The sequence below is a fragment of the Syngnathus leptorhynchus genome, chromosome 13, assembly GCF_054491065.1.
Source record: "Syngnathus leptorhynchus isolate UIUO chromosome 13, UIUO_Slep, whole genome shotgun sequence".
In the NCBI taxonomy this organism is placed as follows: domain Eukaryota; kingdom Metazoa; phylum Chordata; class Actinopteri; order Syngnathiformes; family Syngnathidae; genus Syngnathus; species Syngnathus leptorhynchus.
In genome coordinates, this window is record NC_141207.1 from 7,411,695 (window position 1) to 7,424,896 (window position 13,202).

Below are 13,202 nucleotides of genomic sequence, written 5' to 3' on the forward strand. Positions count from 1 at the left end.
GTTAGCGTCTGAGACAAAAGTATGCAAACCTCCATGCATAATAATTTGGAAGTGAATTTTGGAAAAAGCCAAACTGGATTATGCAAGAGTAACCTCATCTTGTCTGCCCTTTGATGGGATTATTTGTTTGTTTATTATTATTTTTTTTTAACAGGGACATCAAGGTTGCCAGGTGAATGTTATTGCGTCGCCGTCCCCGTGGAGGAATAACAAGCCTAATCCTATTTCCATATCAGCGCCAAACACTCGCAGACTGCCTTGGCGACGCGGCGACCGATTCGTCATACTTTACGTGTGCCGCCGGCGTCTTGTTGTTGCGAACAATCAGGAAGTAGCAAGGGATTACTGTGTGACGCTGCTGCTGTTTTGGTTAGCAACAGAGTTTCAAATGGGCTCAGCAGCGAGCGAGATAAAAGGAAGGCAATTTTCCTTTTCCTTTTGACAAACTACATTTTGACAGTCGGAATCGTGTCTCGTGGGAGGAGTTACAATCCGTGGATTCTGCCCAGCAACAAGTGGAAAAACAAACTTGCGACGAGAATACGTAACCACTTAATGCCCTTGTACTTTTCTTTTTTTTCTTCTTTCAAACAAAACCGCCACTGGTGTTCACCCCCTCCCTTTCTGCGCTGACCCCCTCCAACCCCCTACCGCGTTTGTCCTTAGCCGACCACCCGCCACCCTTTTTGCATTCACAGACATCTTCGCAGACCGGCCGGGCAAACGACGGCGAGATTTGGATGCCAGAGGCCGGGCTAATTATGCTAATCCAATGAGACTGATAAGAAGATGGAGAATCTGCGTGGAAGCGTTGCAGACAAACGATAGCGATGAAATACACTCACTAGACACCTTATTAGGTACACCTGAATGCTGTGTCCAAAAGAAGGATAAGGTATTTCTTATTTTGACAATAGTTCTTAACATTGAACAAATAATCCCTTTTTCACTCTTACGTGGATTCAATTGTATGCACGGTATATTAGACATTAAAACCACATTTGTCACACTGATACTGTATATTACAAACAAGGCATTAAAATAAACGCTATGAAAACGACCAGAGTCGTTGCTTTAGAACTGGCCTTTGCCCGCACTCCCCGTGAACTGACTGACTGAGGGCCGTGGGCGGCCGGCACCGCCGCCGCCGCTTCACTCAAGCACAACTCATCAAAGCGCCACTCTGCAGCTCTTTCTCTGCCTCAGCTCGCTGCTCTTTTCATCCGCACGCCCGAATCGGACTCACGGCAGCTGCGGCGTTGTTTTTTTGCAACTCTCCGATGTCAATCCAGTTTGTTCGTTGGAGAAATTGAAATGCTGAAACTCTCAAACTCGAGAATGAAAACACATTGTAGCTGTTTATATATAGATTTATATCGACTTTCTGTGCAAATTTCCTTTTTTTTTTTTTCCTTCCTTGCATATCTGATTCGACTTGGAGTAACGCACAGAGCATAGCATATGAGCTAAATGTGAAAGCGATGGTGATGGTAAGATTGAAGCGATGCCGTATCAGTGGGAGTATAATTAACTCGGCTGGAGAGCCGATTCAGTACAAAGATAGTTCTAAATGGCTCGGGCGGGAGAATGGGCTCAGGTGAAAAGCTCATTAGAGATAAGGGGCAGAGTAGAAACACCATCAAGGTGCAAATGTGTCATGAAATAATGTTATAAAAAGATCATCCAAACAGTAGAAACAGTTCGTTCAAGGAATGGACTGACCAGAGAGCGATACAACACTGACATCTAGCGGCTGAATTATGAAAAACATTCAGGTTTTTTTTTTTTTTTTACAGTAGTCATGTAAAAAACGGTATTACTCTCCAAATAAAAAATAAAACGCCTTCAATGACCATACATATTTTTTGTGAATATCTGTTGATCATGATAAATAAAATTTTTCAAAATTTAGCACCTTTTCATGTCAGCCGTGTCCATTCACCTGGGCCTGATCCTCCGGGCCGTGAGAGCAAGTGTCGTCCAACTCTGGAAGGACACCCCAACTTCTGAGCAGAGCATGTCGCTGGGCAGGTAGCGTGGCGAAATAGTCTTTCTGTTTCTGCGAGTACGTCTGCGAGGGAGTGATGATGTTCCTGTAGCTCCAATCCTATGGCGGAAAACAGCGTGATGACGAGAACGTGACGCATTCCACGTGGAATGCTTCATTTAGGCTTTGTGCTACCTGCCACCGCAAGTTGAAATCCTCCAGCAACTGAATCCTGGCCTCCCTGGAGGGTACGCAGTCTGGAGGGGCAGGTTGTAGCTCCTCTGGGTCCATTTTAACGTCTTGGAAAACCAGCAGAGCTCGGATGGCGAACCAGCCTCCCAATTTGGGATGCACGCACACACCGAACATCTTCTGTTGGTAAATTCGGGGATTGAAAAGTCAAACGAGGGTTATGCGCATGTTAGAATATTTTTAGGGTTCAATATTTTAGACAAAAACATTTCAATGCAATTTTCGGGGTGAAAATAATAGTTCTAAAGTAAAATCTAAAAACTGATTAGGACTACTTTGTTAGCCCAGGGTTGGTCGCTGACGTCGGACTGCTGGTAGTAGAAAGCCGCTCCTGACACGTGTGCGGCGGTCTGCGCTAAGAATTTGGGCTTTCTACTGGGCAGCAGCTCGTAGTCGTAACTCACATCAACCTTCTCTCCGGGAAAGTTCTGTAGATGACACAAGTGGGGACACAAAGGAGGGAATCAATAAGGGTTAAAGACAATTAATTATTGCCGAAAGTGGTCTGAATATCACAAACCTGAGTGAGAGCAGAGGTGACACAATGTTTAACACACTGGTCAATTGGGTCTGAGACCCCTTGGTATCCTTTTTCCTCCATGAAGGGAAGGAAGGCTTGCTCAAACAAGGCGGGAGTGCTGAGGAGCACCACGGCCAAGCTGTCATCAGGGTACGGGAGCTGTAGCTTGGTGGGCAGCACGGAGTTGTACCAACCTACCTGAAAATACAGAGCACAGGTGTTATGAGGAAGCTACCAGCAGTGTCTGCTAGTTGCTGCTATTAACGTGGATTTTGAGGTGATAGGGTTCGGAAAGTCTCAGAAAAAAAATTCAGAAGTTGGAGAACAAATACCTTCAAGGTGTACACTTCAAATCCGAGTTTGACCAGACTGTCCTGGAGTAACTTTTTGACATTTTCTACGTTGACGGTAGAGGCCGCCATTTTAACGTGACATCATCTGCGCGTGGCATTGTGGGATATTGTGTTCGCTTCCCCTGTTGAGAAAACTGAGAATAAATAAGACACCACTAAAAAGATATCTAAATTAATAGAAATTCAGTGGAAATATATTTAATTCAAGGGGTAGTCATTTACTACGAATGTCTTGGTATTTAAAATAAAATAAATGTCTGCTACAACTACAATTCCCAGATATCCTCAAGGCTCGTGTGTGACGTCATCACGTAGTCTCAACGCTCCTTTATTTAAAAGTGGCTCGCGAAGCTTGAAAGTAATATTTAGCCATTTTTTTATTTTGCTTAGTTTTACTAGTATTTTAATCCATAAATTGATCCCACATGACCGTCTTATGCGTTAACATTTGATACGGTTATACCGACACAGTTATTACTGTACAATAGCATTTTCTGCTAATGTAAACAGCCTCGGGACAAAACATCGGTCAATAATTTTTGCTCAGGTTTGTGCTTATCAGTCCAATAATTCAAATTTTGAGTAGAGCAGGCGTGCCGTTGTAACCGAATCTCCCCAGCAAGTGTCAAAGCTGTTAACTAGGTTGTTACCTCGGCACACAAGTGTCAAGTTACATGTTTAATGACTACAGAGATGTTTTCTTGTAGATCGACTACAAGATGAACTGGGACCGCCAGGTGAGCTCCATCCTCTCTGCAGCTGACGACAGCGTGGCCAACATGAGGGTGAGTGTATTCTAATGTATTATTTATTTCTACAAATATAATAATGTTGTAGTATTTTATGTCCACAGGGGAGACTGTCCTCACTAGGAAATACGAGTAAAAGAGAAGAAGGTGGGTGAAAGTTCTGTACAGCAGAGTACAGTCAATGAGCTTTCAACTCATATATTGGCTTTTCTTTAGAGTCATTTCAATTCAAGGAGAAGTTTCATGATTCCGATTTTGACACCCTTGCTGTCAGCGCTCCATCATCTAGTGCACAGCAAGTTCGTTCTGGCAATTCTGGGGTGCAGTGGGCAGATATAGCCTCCATCCAATCTCAGCTCCAGACACAAAACCAGGTGATTATATCAAATGGATTATACTTGAACTTTTGGTCATTTCAGTGTTGGACCGAATAAAAGAAACAAAATTCCACTTTTTTTTTTTTTTTTCAAGGCAATTGAGTTACTCACCAAGAAGCTCAGTGACATCGAACAGGAGAAACAGTCTCAGCAATTTCACATCCAGACGCTTCAAGGTAGCGCAAACTAACGATCGAAGCATCGTAAAGAGCACAAATAGTCGATACGTACTACCGACGTGTCTTCCAGCCGAGGTTGACCGATTGCGTGAAGACTTGAGAGGAAGGAGACGTGAGAAGAATTTAGCAGGAGAGGAGCAAATGATGAGTGGCGTCGGAACGAGCGCCTTCCCCAAAGAGAGGTGCGTTACAAAATCCTGAGCTTGTAAGAAATCTTTAATTTTCCTTTCTTATGGTAGCTTTAGCTCCAACACGTGTCGAGCAGAACTGGAACATCTACAGAAAGAAGTAGAGCAGCTGAAAACACGACTGAGTGAGTCACACATAAATCTGCAGTCCTGAGCCTCAATATTGGCCTTCAAAAATCATCTTCTCGATATTATTTATTTTGTGCCGCGGGACAAGGGAGGCAAGAGGAGGCGATGATGCTCCAGGAGAAAGAGGCCCGAGAGAACCGGCGACAGTGCCAGCGTAGCAGTGAGGTGAAAGAACTTCTATTCTGTAACATTTCTAATTTTGTAACTCAATTGCTTGTTGTCTTTGCTCTTTCAAGCAGATGCTTCAGGAGGTGACAGAGCGTTACAAATCTCACAGCACAGATCTGGCCAAACGTGGTTTTGAATATACGCAAAAGGAGGTCCATCATGTCAGGTGTGTGGTTTTATGCACGCCCTAGATATTTGCTCTGTGATTCACCGCCGTGCAATTCTTCATCTCACTACAGCAACATTGTGTCGGAGCTACAGGGCGAGGTCATACGTTTGCGTGAGCGCCAAGCCACGTTAACAGCAAGTAAGACTTTCCAATGCTGCTCCAAGTCAATTTTTTTTTAAATTTACGCTGCTATGACTATAATTGCAATTTTGCTACTTGAAAGCAAAAAAAAAAAAAAAAAAATTGTTTTTGGCCAGACGGCTCACCCAGGGTCAAAGTTGAATTGGCCAAACAGGACTCGGACTCAGATGACTTCAGCCCGACAGTGAGCCTGGCTGAGATTAGCTCGGATCTCTCACCGCTGGATGATCTTGGTGAGTCAAACCTTTTTCTAGGTGGCGCTATAATCATTGACGTACGATGAGGACAATTACTCTGTGTAATTCCGTTCAGCAAAGGATGAGCTCACTAACGACCCCCTTCTGCTCCCCCGCCAGCTCTCGAGCGTCAGAGTATTCCATCCGGAGTCAAAATCGACTTCCTAGACGAGGAGGAATATGACGACCTGGATGACGATGATGACGTGAATCCAGAGTTTGGATCCAACCTGAGTCTGACGGATTTCTGATCCTCTTTTCTGTGTGGTCAGTGATTAGAATGCACGGGGGACAGTTTTGGGATATCTATTATCTATTTTGCCGTTCTTTTTTTTTTTTTTTTTTTTTTTTGACAATAAAGCAAAAAAAACACAGTGCTCCATTTCAAATAGCTTTTAATAATAATGGTCCATAATCCACATTGACCAGCAAAGCCACACAAAGCAACAATGAATGCGTTTGACACCTCAAAACAGACAAACACAAGTGCGTCATTTTAAAACGTGGCTTTTCTATATTAAGAATTCCATCTCGAAGGGGAATGCGTTTTATGTTTTTTTTGTGTTTTTTTTTATAAATTAATCTACCAACACAACAACAATAGTATTTACAGTATGAACACTTCATCAAGGCCACTGCTCCCGTCGTATGTTCATGACATAAATAGAAATGTTTAAAAGGCACTCTCACCTGGACTACAATGGAGGGGGGGGGCGGCAAAAAAAAAAAAAGCATCAGCAACAATACTGGATTTGAACACGCCTTGGACACTTCATTAGGTACACCTACTCAATCCAGATGCACCTAATGTGACTCGCGTTAAATAACCTGTCAACACACGCAAATTTGAAACACACACACACTTAAAAACGCACTCGCACAAACAATAACTTTTCTCAGAAACAAACAGAAAATGAAAATAAAGTGCAACCTCATTCAAAGTATAAGTAGGCCGTTTGTTTTTGTTCTCCTCTTGGGCCTTTTGAATCATCCAAACACTTTCTGTATTTTCTCCAAATAGTGAATTAGGATGTTTGATTTTCTCGACTGCAGTTGGGCAGATGTACACAAAAACACAAGTGAAGTTTGATTTTGTTTTAACTTGGCCACTATTGGAGAAAGTACGGTAAATGCAGAAATGAGAAATGGGTGTTGTTTTTTTTTAACCCAGTAACCTACATCACCGTTTGTGGTCACACAAAACCTGGATTCTTCAGGATCAGGAGTCACAACTTAGAACACAGACCGGGTAGTTGAATCATGGCAAATATTACCCGTGAAGAAAGGACTTTTTTTTGTTTTCATTGTTTGGCTGTGCATACATATCAGTAGCTGTACATAGACAAGGGTGTCTCCTCCATCATGTCGTCCTAGAAAAAAAATAAATAAAAAAAATAAAAGAGAAACACATCAAAGCCAGTTAATTAAAAAGGAGAGGAGAAATTGACTTTTTAATGGTCTGGTATAAATAGTTGGGTCTCAGAATCTCTCCAGCAACATTTCGTTGTCATGGTAACAAAAAAAGCTTGCTGTTAATGTGCCCCTAGAAAGACTGAGATCTGGGTTTATTAGATTTTTTTTTTACTATTTACTTTCTCAGCTTTCAAAATAAAAAGATTTTATATATTTTTGTAAATCATTCTCCCTCACCATAGGCAAGTCCTGTAGCCTGCGGAACTCCGGCCTGTTGTCTCGTCGACGCAGTTTGAGGAAGAGGAGCAGGGTGATGACGGCGGCGCTGATGATGAAGGCCGACACCAGGCCGGCCAGCAGGGGATCCAGCTTCGGGGAGTCGTGGACCATGACGGCTGGAAAGGAACCGCAAAGCACAAGAGATGCATTGGAGCTTTTCCAAAAGTGCCAACCGGACATAATTAATGTTACATTTGTAAACATTTTAATGTGATGATTTTTAATTAGATTATTATCATTTGAATTTTATTTCAAATTCAACCACTTTGACTTAAATGTACATTATTTTCATGTACTTTCTATTATTTCTATTATTGATTATATTGACTGCTTCAGGTGATGTAAGTGGCACAACTATGTGCTATTAAATTTGAAGAACTTTATATGATGGAATTGCAACCTGGTCAGGAAAGTGCCCAGCCCTCCAGTGCTATCTACACACGTTGCTATGGAGCACTGTTTTGCCAACTCCACAGTTTTCACATCATCAAGTAAAAACAACCACAGAGGAGCGAGCCATCCCTTTTTCTCTGGCTCATGGAAAAAAGGCAACGAGCCAAGTGAGGACTAATAAAACCACATCACCGGGAAAGCAAGAATTATGGGATTCTTTTTTAATTTTTTTTTTGCCAATGTCCTAGAAAATGTCTCTGCCAGACAGATGGAAAGATAAAATGAATAAGACGGCACGCTCCCACAGTGGATCAAGAAGGCCGCCATGGGTGTCTAAATAATTGAGCGGGCAGATAAAGTGCTACGCAACACGAGTCCCATGACTGTCTCCAAACAGAGGAACCAGTGTGGACGCCCTGGTGGCGACAGTACTTATGTGTAGAAGAAGGAGAAAAGAGCTGGCTCGTGTCTAAACAAACAAAAGAACACTGTTGCTTTTGTTCTCCGGCCAGTTTAGCCTCTGTCATCATCCAAACAGTGAAAAGCCCAGAACATATTTAGAAAGCACTCGGTAACTATTTTGCATTTAGGGCAAGTGAGGGTAAGCTGAAAACGTTTACACAAGTTAATATGAAATGAAAGTATCTGCTCAGGAATAAAGTAGTGCTGCACTTACTGTCGCCCTTTACGTTGAGCTGCGACGGGGTGTCCGGATGCAGTTTGGTCTGCGTGGTGGTGAGGCCGAGTGGGGGGATGCTGGTCTGCATGGGGGCTTCGCTGGAGGTCATCTGCGGTGACGTGAGAGTCGTCGTCCGAGAGGTGGAGGTCTCTTTGGGGGTGCTGGTTAAGATCTTCGTGGTGGTGTGCGTGGTAGTGGGTGTGGTCGATTGTTGAGTCGTCGAGGGTGTGTTATTCGACGTGGTGCGAGGCAAGGGGGGGTATGTGGGGGGATGCGTTTCCACAGGAGCTGTCCGGCTCAATGGCGTGGTAGAACCTGGCGAGGGCTGTGAAGTAGCCTTGATGTCGGTTTTGTTTGAAGGGCTCTGAGGAGATGTTGTGTCCGCAACTTGAGTGGTGAGTGTGGGGGAAGCAGAAGGATTTGGTGTCACGTCGTTGGTCAGGTTGCTGGAGCTTTCTGGGATGGACGTTGTTGAGATGACCTCCATGTCGGTGGCTACCAAAGAGAATCATGTTAGCTCTATTCTTAACATTTTTGTTGAATAATATTTTGTAGCATTTTTTTCATCACTTTAAAAAAAAAATGCTTCTTTCAAATAAATACCAGTGCCCCAAAATATCTATCCGTTGATATTCTTCACAACACATTGAGCCTCTGAGATCTGTTGCTAACCAAAAAAGCCGCTAAAAAAGGCGGCCGCTATCTGCAGAGCTTCTGGCGACGAGTCGTAAAAGCAAACTGTCGTCTGATGTAACCTTCAAGTGCGTGTGTGTGTGTGTGTGTGCCTGAATATTCCTACCATCGCTACGTTTCTCACGACAAGGTGAGAAGTCTCACACGGCAAATGATCTTTTTTTCATATCTTGCTCTATAGCTGTCCAAATACTTTCCCTCTTTGCCCCTGCATGCCCCACCATCGGTGGGCACTTTGTCATCTTATCGACCTCCTCGACAGCTCACGATAATGAGCAAATATAGCTCAGCTAATGACTTCCCGTAGTGCATGGCATCTATAAATCTCCACACTTACTGTTCCCTCTGCTCGGTTGTGGCGTCGTAATGGCGACTTCCCAATTTGTCGTACCGTTGCCAGAAGAGGAAGTGGAGTTGGAGCTCTTTGGAACAATAATCGGTGGAAGATTGCTAGTGAGATCCAGGTCACGTTCTGGTGCTGGTTGTGTGGTGTGCTCGTTACCTGATGAGAAAGCAAACAGAGCCGAGCTTGAATAATGGTTATTCGGTGTCGTGGGCAATAGCTTTGCTAAAATGTAGACTGAACGCGGTCCAAAAGCTTCAGAATTATAAGTTTGGTTTACATGTGGACCCAAAAGTTGCATCGTCAGTAAAAGTCAGTGATTAAAGGCAGCTAGCAAGAAACGATGCCAGAGGGATATTTGTAGCTACAACATTGGCAATTATTTTTCCCTATCATTCTATCATTCATTATCAATGTATATATATATTTTTTTTAAGCTAGTTACTTTATCAGTTACTATGAACATGACACAAAGCTATAAAAAGTCTACACACCCCTGTTCAAATGCAATTTGCTTTAGCTAAATCGTTTGAATGTGGCCTATAACCTGTACAACCAAACTGAGTGTTTTTTTTTTTGTAATTATTCGTATAATCAAGACCGAAAAAACGTGGTCGCATAAGTACGCACATCCTTCTCAAGAACAGGATGTGGTTGTACCCCATCACGTACAAATAACAGTTAGCTAACACACACGTGTTGTCATTTCAAGTATCTCCAATGAAATATCGAATGCTAGCAATATGACATTGGAGTCTACGACATGAACAAATCATTTCTTTCTAGGATTTAATTTGCAAACACGGCTTCCCTTTTCCATAGCTCTTGATCACTTTAACAAGTTTTCTTCTCATTCTCTTCCCCCCCATTCTCAACATCTCTTTGAGGCAATCCAGAACGCACATGTAACATAATGTCGTTAGCGCTGGCTAGCTCATTAGCACAGAGCCTTTCATTAGTTCAACTATCACTCACACACGTACAGTTCATCAGTGCGTGCAGTATAACAGATTTTCAGCAATGTTTACTAGCGAATGGAATTTTCCATATGTTAACCAGTCAGTCACAACAGAAAAAAAATAAAAAAAGGGGGAAAACTCAAAGACTACAATCAAAAATAAATTTAGGGACACATAAAGCCATCTCCATATTTCTAACACAGTAAATGTTAGGACCTAAACATGCTTATAAAGATAGATTCCGATCTGTATAATACCGGCCTTGTGTAATGACTCCAGCCTGACTCTGATACTCTATGAGACTTTTGAGTTTTTTTGTATATCTTATGCTCTGCGCATGCGTGCAGAATGGGGTCATACGGTACAGAGAAGCACTGTTACACACGTGCTGCAAGTTCGAGTCGGTCTATATGAGACTCGACATGTAGGAACCTGCTTCTGCAATCCTCAAAGCAGGAAGTTGGTCTTACTTCGTACCTTAGCTTACTTTCAGTGAATGTGGAGGTGATTTTTCTTTGAAAATAACTGTCTTAACCTAGACGTGTTTAAAAACAAGTTTAATCCATTTTTGATACAGATTATTGGAGAATATTATTGGAGAATATCCCAGCTGACTTTGGGGCAGAAGGCCATTTAGCTAGCATCATAAGCTAACATAGCATCACTGTGCTCTTGCTTGTCAAACATCACACGCATTGTGTGACATTTAATCCACGATGGTCCCTAAAGAATGAGTCAAACGGTTTAAAGCTGTAATCAACCATGAGAATATTTTTTTCCGGATATGATTAACGGGTCTTTTCCTGTTGCACGTTTTGCAGGTGCTCACCGCCTACTGACTGACCTCAGACTGCCGACAGTCTGTCATTTTCCTATCCGCTCCAATATGTCACCCTGTAATGAACGTTACGATCGTCTCTGGGTCGTTCTGCTCTAACAAAAAAATAAAAAGAATATGCAGGATCGTGGTAAAATAGGCTTAACCTTTCCCTCAATATGTGCCCGATGGCAAGGAAATCACTTTTACTTTTATTTCTAATCTGGATTTATAGTAAATATAAAAAGTCTACACACCTCTATTTAAATGCCAGTTTTTTTTATGTGACAAGGTAGCCAAGAGTAACTTTGAAGGATCTGCAGGAATTTCTAGCAAGTACTGGCTGTTTAGTCCATAATACAACAATCTCCATTATCTTCGTCATAGAGCGGCGCTATGTGATGGAGTGGCAAGACAGACAAAGCAAAACATCCCAAGTTTATCTACGATTCGCAAAAACAAACTTCAAATCTTCCAAACTTATGTGTGAAAATGTGTTGGTCCAGTGAAACCAAGGTGAAAAGTGACAGACACAATAATAACACACAGGAACATTTTCTCCTTCAGTCTGGAAAAAAAAAAACACAGTGACCTTTTCTTCTTTCATCGGCACTAAAATAGCAGAATGTGTGAGATGTGAAGAGCGTTAATTAACTGCCATCTCTGTATGTGTCGGAGACTTGTAATTACTTAATGATGATCTTCTTGGCTGGATTTTTGTACTTTGTATAGCTCCTTATCATCTGATAATACCCAGCGTGACAATGTCAAGAGGCCACTATAAAAATACCGCAAACGGAAAAGTCCAAACCTGGTTTATAGTAGCCCGCAACTGGTCACATTAAGTGTGAAGATAGTCAATAAATGGGAATTTTAATCCCAAAATGTGAAAAACTGACAAGGAGGAAATTAGAACATACGGGCTATGTGTAATAGGTGTGCTGAAAGAGGAAAAGGAAATGTGTGAAAGACAAAAGTGTGAAATTAATGACATAAAGCGATGATTCCTTTTTGCCCTTCAGGAGGCAAAGAACTATATTTAGGAAACGTCACACTAACATCTTCAGTTAACCAGAGATGGAGCTTTCAACAGTGGAGCATTTTTTTTTCCTCAATCAGATGCTAATGCTAAAAGTATGGACACTCAAGCATGACCCCAACTTACAATTTTTTTCCATTTATGGGCAGTGGGTTGTTTGATACATATATATATATTTTTTGGCTTCATGTTATGACTCAAAATTCAAGTCACAAGCAAGCTTAAGATGCGCTGCCGCATGATTGAAGTAGGGGGGGAAAATGGAGGTACTATAATGCCCTCGCATATGGGCAAGGAGAGCCACAGTTAGTGATTTACTTTAAGTTGTTTACTGAATAGGACAAAATGTAAAATACAAACTGAGGACATCAGAAATGACTGCAGCCAGCACCAGGCCTGATGTCACCTGAAAGGCCACGCCCCCTAAAGGCACACCACCACATCATATTTTATAAAACCAGTTTATTTTTTTCAGAATATATTTGATTATGTTTTATACAACACACTGGTATATATTTTTTTTACTATATTAACAACATAAAAAATTGTGCTGTTTTATGAGATCCGGAACAGATTAATGTTCTTGCAATTCATTTCTACGGGAAAAATTGATTTGACCAAAAACAATTAGTTGTTGAGCATGACATGGGTAACTACCTTTGAGTGACAACTCTGGAAAGTTGTTTAACCTCAAACACAAACAGGACTACATACTGTAGCAGCAATGTGACGGGTGTAGCAAAAGTACTCACACCCTTTTGCGCTCAATTATACTGCAATTAGACCAAGTTCAAAGAAAACAATAGAACCCAAAAGTGCCTACCATGATCAGCAGATCCAACACGAAGCAGAAGCAAGGCACCAAGGTAAATACACATTCTAACTTCCATTGTCATCTCTGCTTCTTCTTTAAAGTTTCTGTATTCCACGCTCGCTCAGTCACTTGCGTACAATGGCGCACTGCAGCTTCAGCTTCTGCTACAGTGTTGTGTTCGTGGCTGAAACAGAAGTGTCTCTCTCTCTCTCTCTCTCTCTCTCTCTCTCTCTCTCTCTCTCTCTCTCTCTCTCTCTCTCTCTCTCTCTCTCTCTCTCTCTCTATCTCTTCCACTCCCTCTAGCTTTCATTTACCAGAAACTGTG

General features: G+C 42.1%; 3 protein-coding genes across 9 annotated transcripts; 1 reads left to right on the top strand and 2 right to left on the bottom strand.

Annotated features, from left to right (window-relative positions):
• Positions 1-1,366: 1,366 nt before the first annotated feature.
• mmachc (metabolism of cobalamin associated C) lies at positions 1,367-3,245 on the bottom strand. 2 transcript variants are annotated; one of them, XM_085928398.1, is made up of 5 exons: positions 3,092-3,245; positions 2,760-2,957; positions 2,515-2,667; positions 2,183-2,356; positions 1,367-2,107 (listed from the first exon to the last, which is right to left on the bottom strand). In XM_085928398.1, the coding sequence occupies exons 1-5, from the start codon at positions 3,179-3,181 to the stop codon at positions 1,925-1,927; spliced, it is 798 nt and encodes a 265-aa protein (XP_085784524.1). In that variant the 5' UTR covers positions 3,182-3,245; the 3' UTR covers positions 1,367-1,924. The 2 variants fall into 2 exon arrangements, with proteins under 2 accessions (XP_085784524.1, XP_085784523.1); XM_085928397.1 differs by having other exon boundaries at positions 2,183-2,359.
• Positions 2,966-8,247, top strand: LOC147047270 (uncharacterized). Of its 4 annotated transcripts, none has more exons than XM_085928391.1 (13): positions 2,966-2,976; positions 3,820-3,897; positions 3,966-4,008; positions 4,078-4,235; positions 4,333-4,414; positions 4,488-4,599; positions 4,657-4,730; positions 4,823-4,899; positions 4,974-5,068; positions 5,142-5,209; positions 5,329-5,445; positions 5,569-5,715; positions 7,104-8,247. In XM_085928391.1, the coding sequence occupies exons 2-12, from the start codon at positions 3,832-3,834 to the stop codon at positions 5,697-5,699; spliced, it is 1,023 nt and encodes a 340-aa protein (XP_085784517.1). In that variant the 5' UTR covers positions 2,966-2,976; positions 3,820-3,831; the 3' UTR covers positions 5,700-5,715; positions 7,104-8,247. The 4 variants fall into 4 exon arrangements, with proteins under 4 accessions (XP_085784517.1, XP_085784516.1, XP_085784515.1 ...); XM_085928390.1 differs by lacking the exon at positions 2,966-2,976 and adding an exon at positions 3,428-3,754; XM_085928389.1 differs by lacking the exon at positions 2,966-2,976 and adding an exon at positions 3,428-3,659.
• On the bottom strand, positions 5,827-13,099 carry LOC147047271 (uncharacterized). 3 transcript variants are annotated; one of them, XM_085928394.1, is made up of 5 exons: positions 12,887-13,099; positions 9,243-9,407; positions 8,210-8,707; positions 7,099-7,256; positions 5,827-6,818 (listed from the first exon to the last, which is right to left on the bottom strand). In XM_085928394.1, the coding sequence occupies exons 1-5, from the start codon at positions 12,957-12,959 to the stop codon at positions 6,774-6,776; spliced, it is 939 nt and encodes a 312-aa protein (XP_085784520.1). In that variant the 5' UTR covers positions 12,960-13,099; the 3' UTR covers positions 5,827-6,773. The 3 variants fall into 3 exon arrangements, with proteins under 3 accessions (XP_085784520.1, XP_085784519.1, XP_085784521.1); XM_085928393.1 differs by lacking the exon at positions 12,887-13,099 and adding an exon at positions 10,469-10,599; XM_085928395.1 differs by lacking the exon at positions 12,887-13,099 and adding an exon at positions 10,232-10,426.
• Positions 13,100-13,202: the final 103 nt, after the last annotated feature.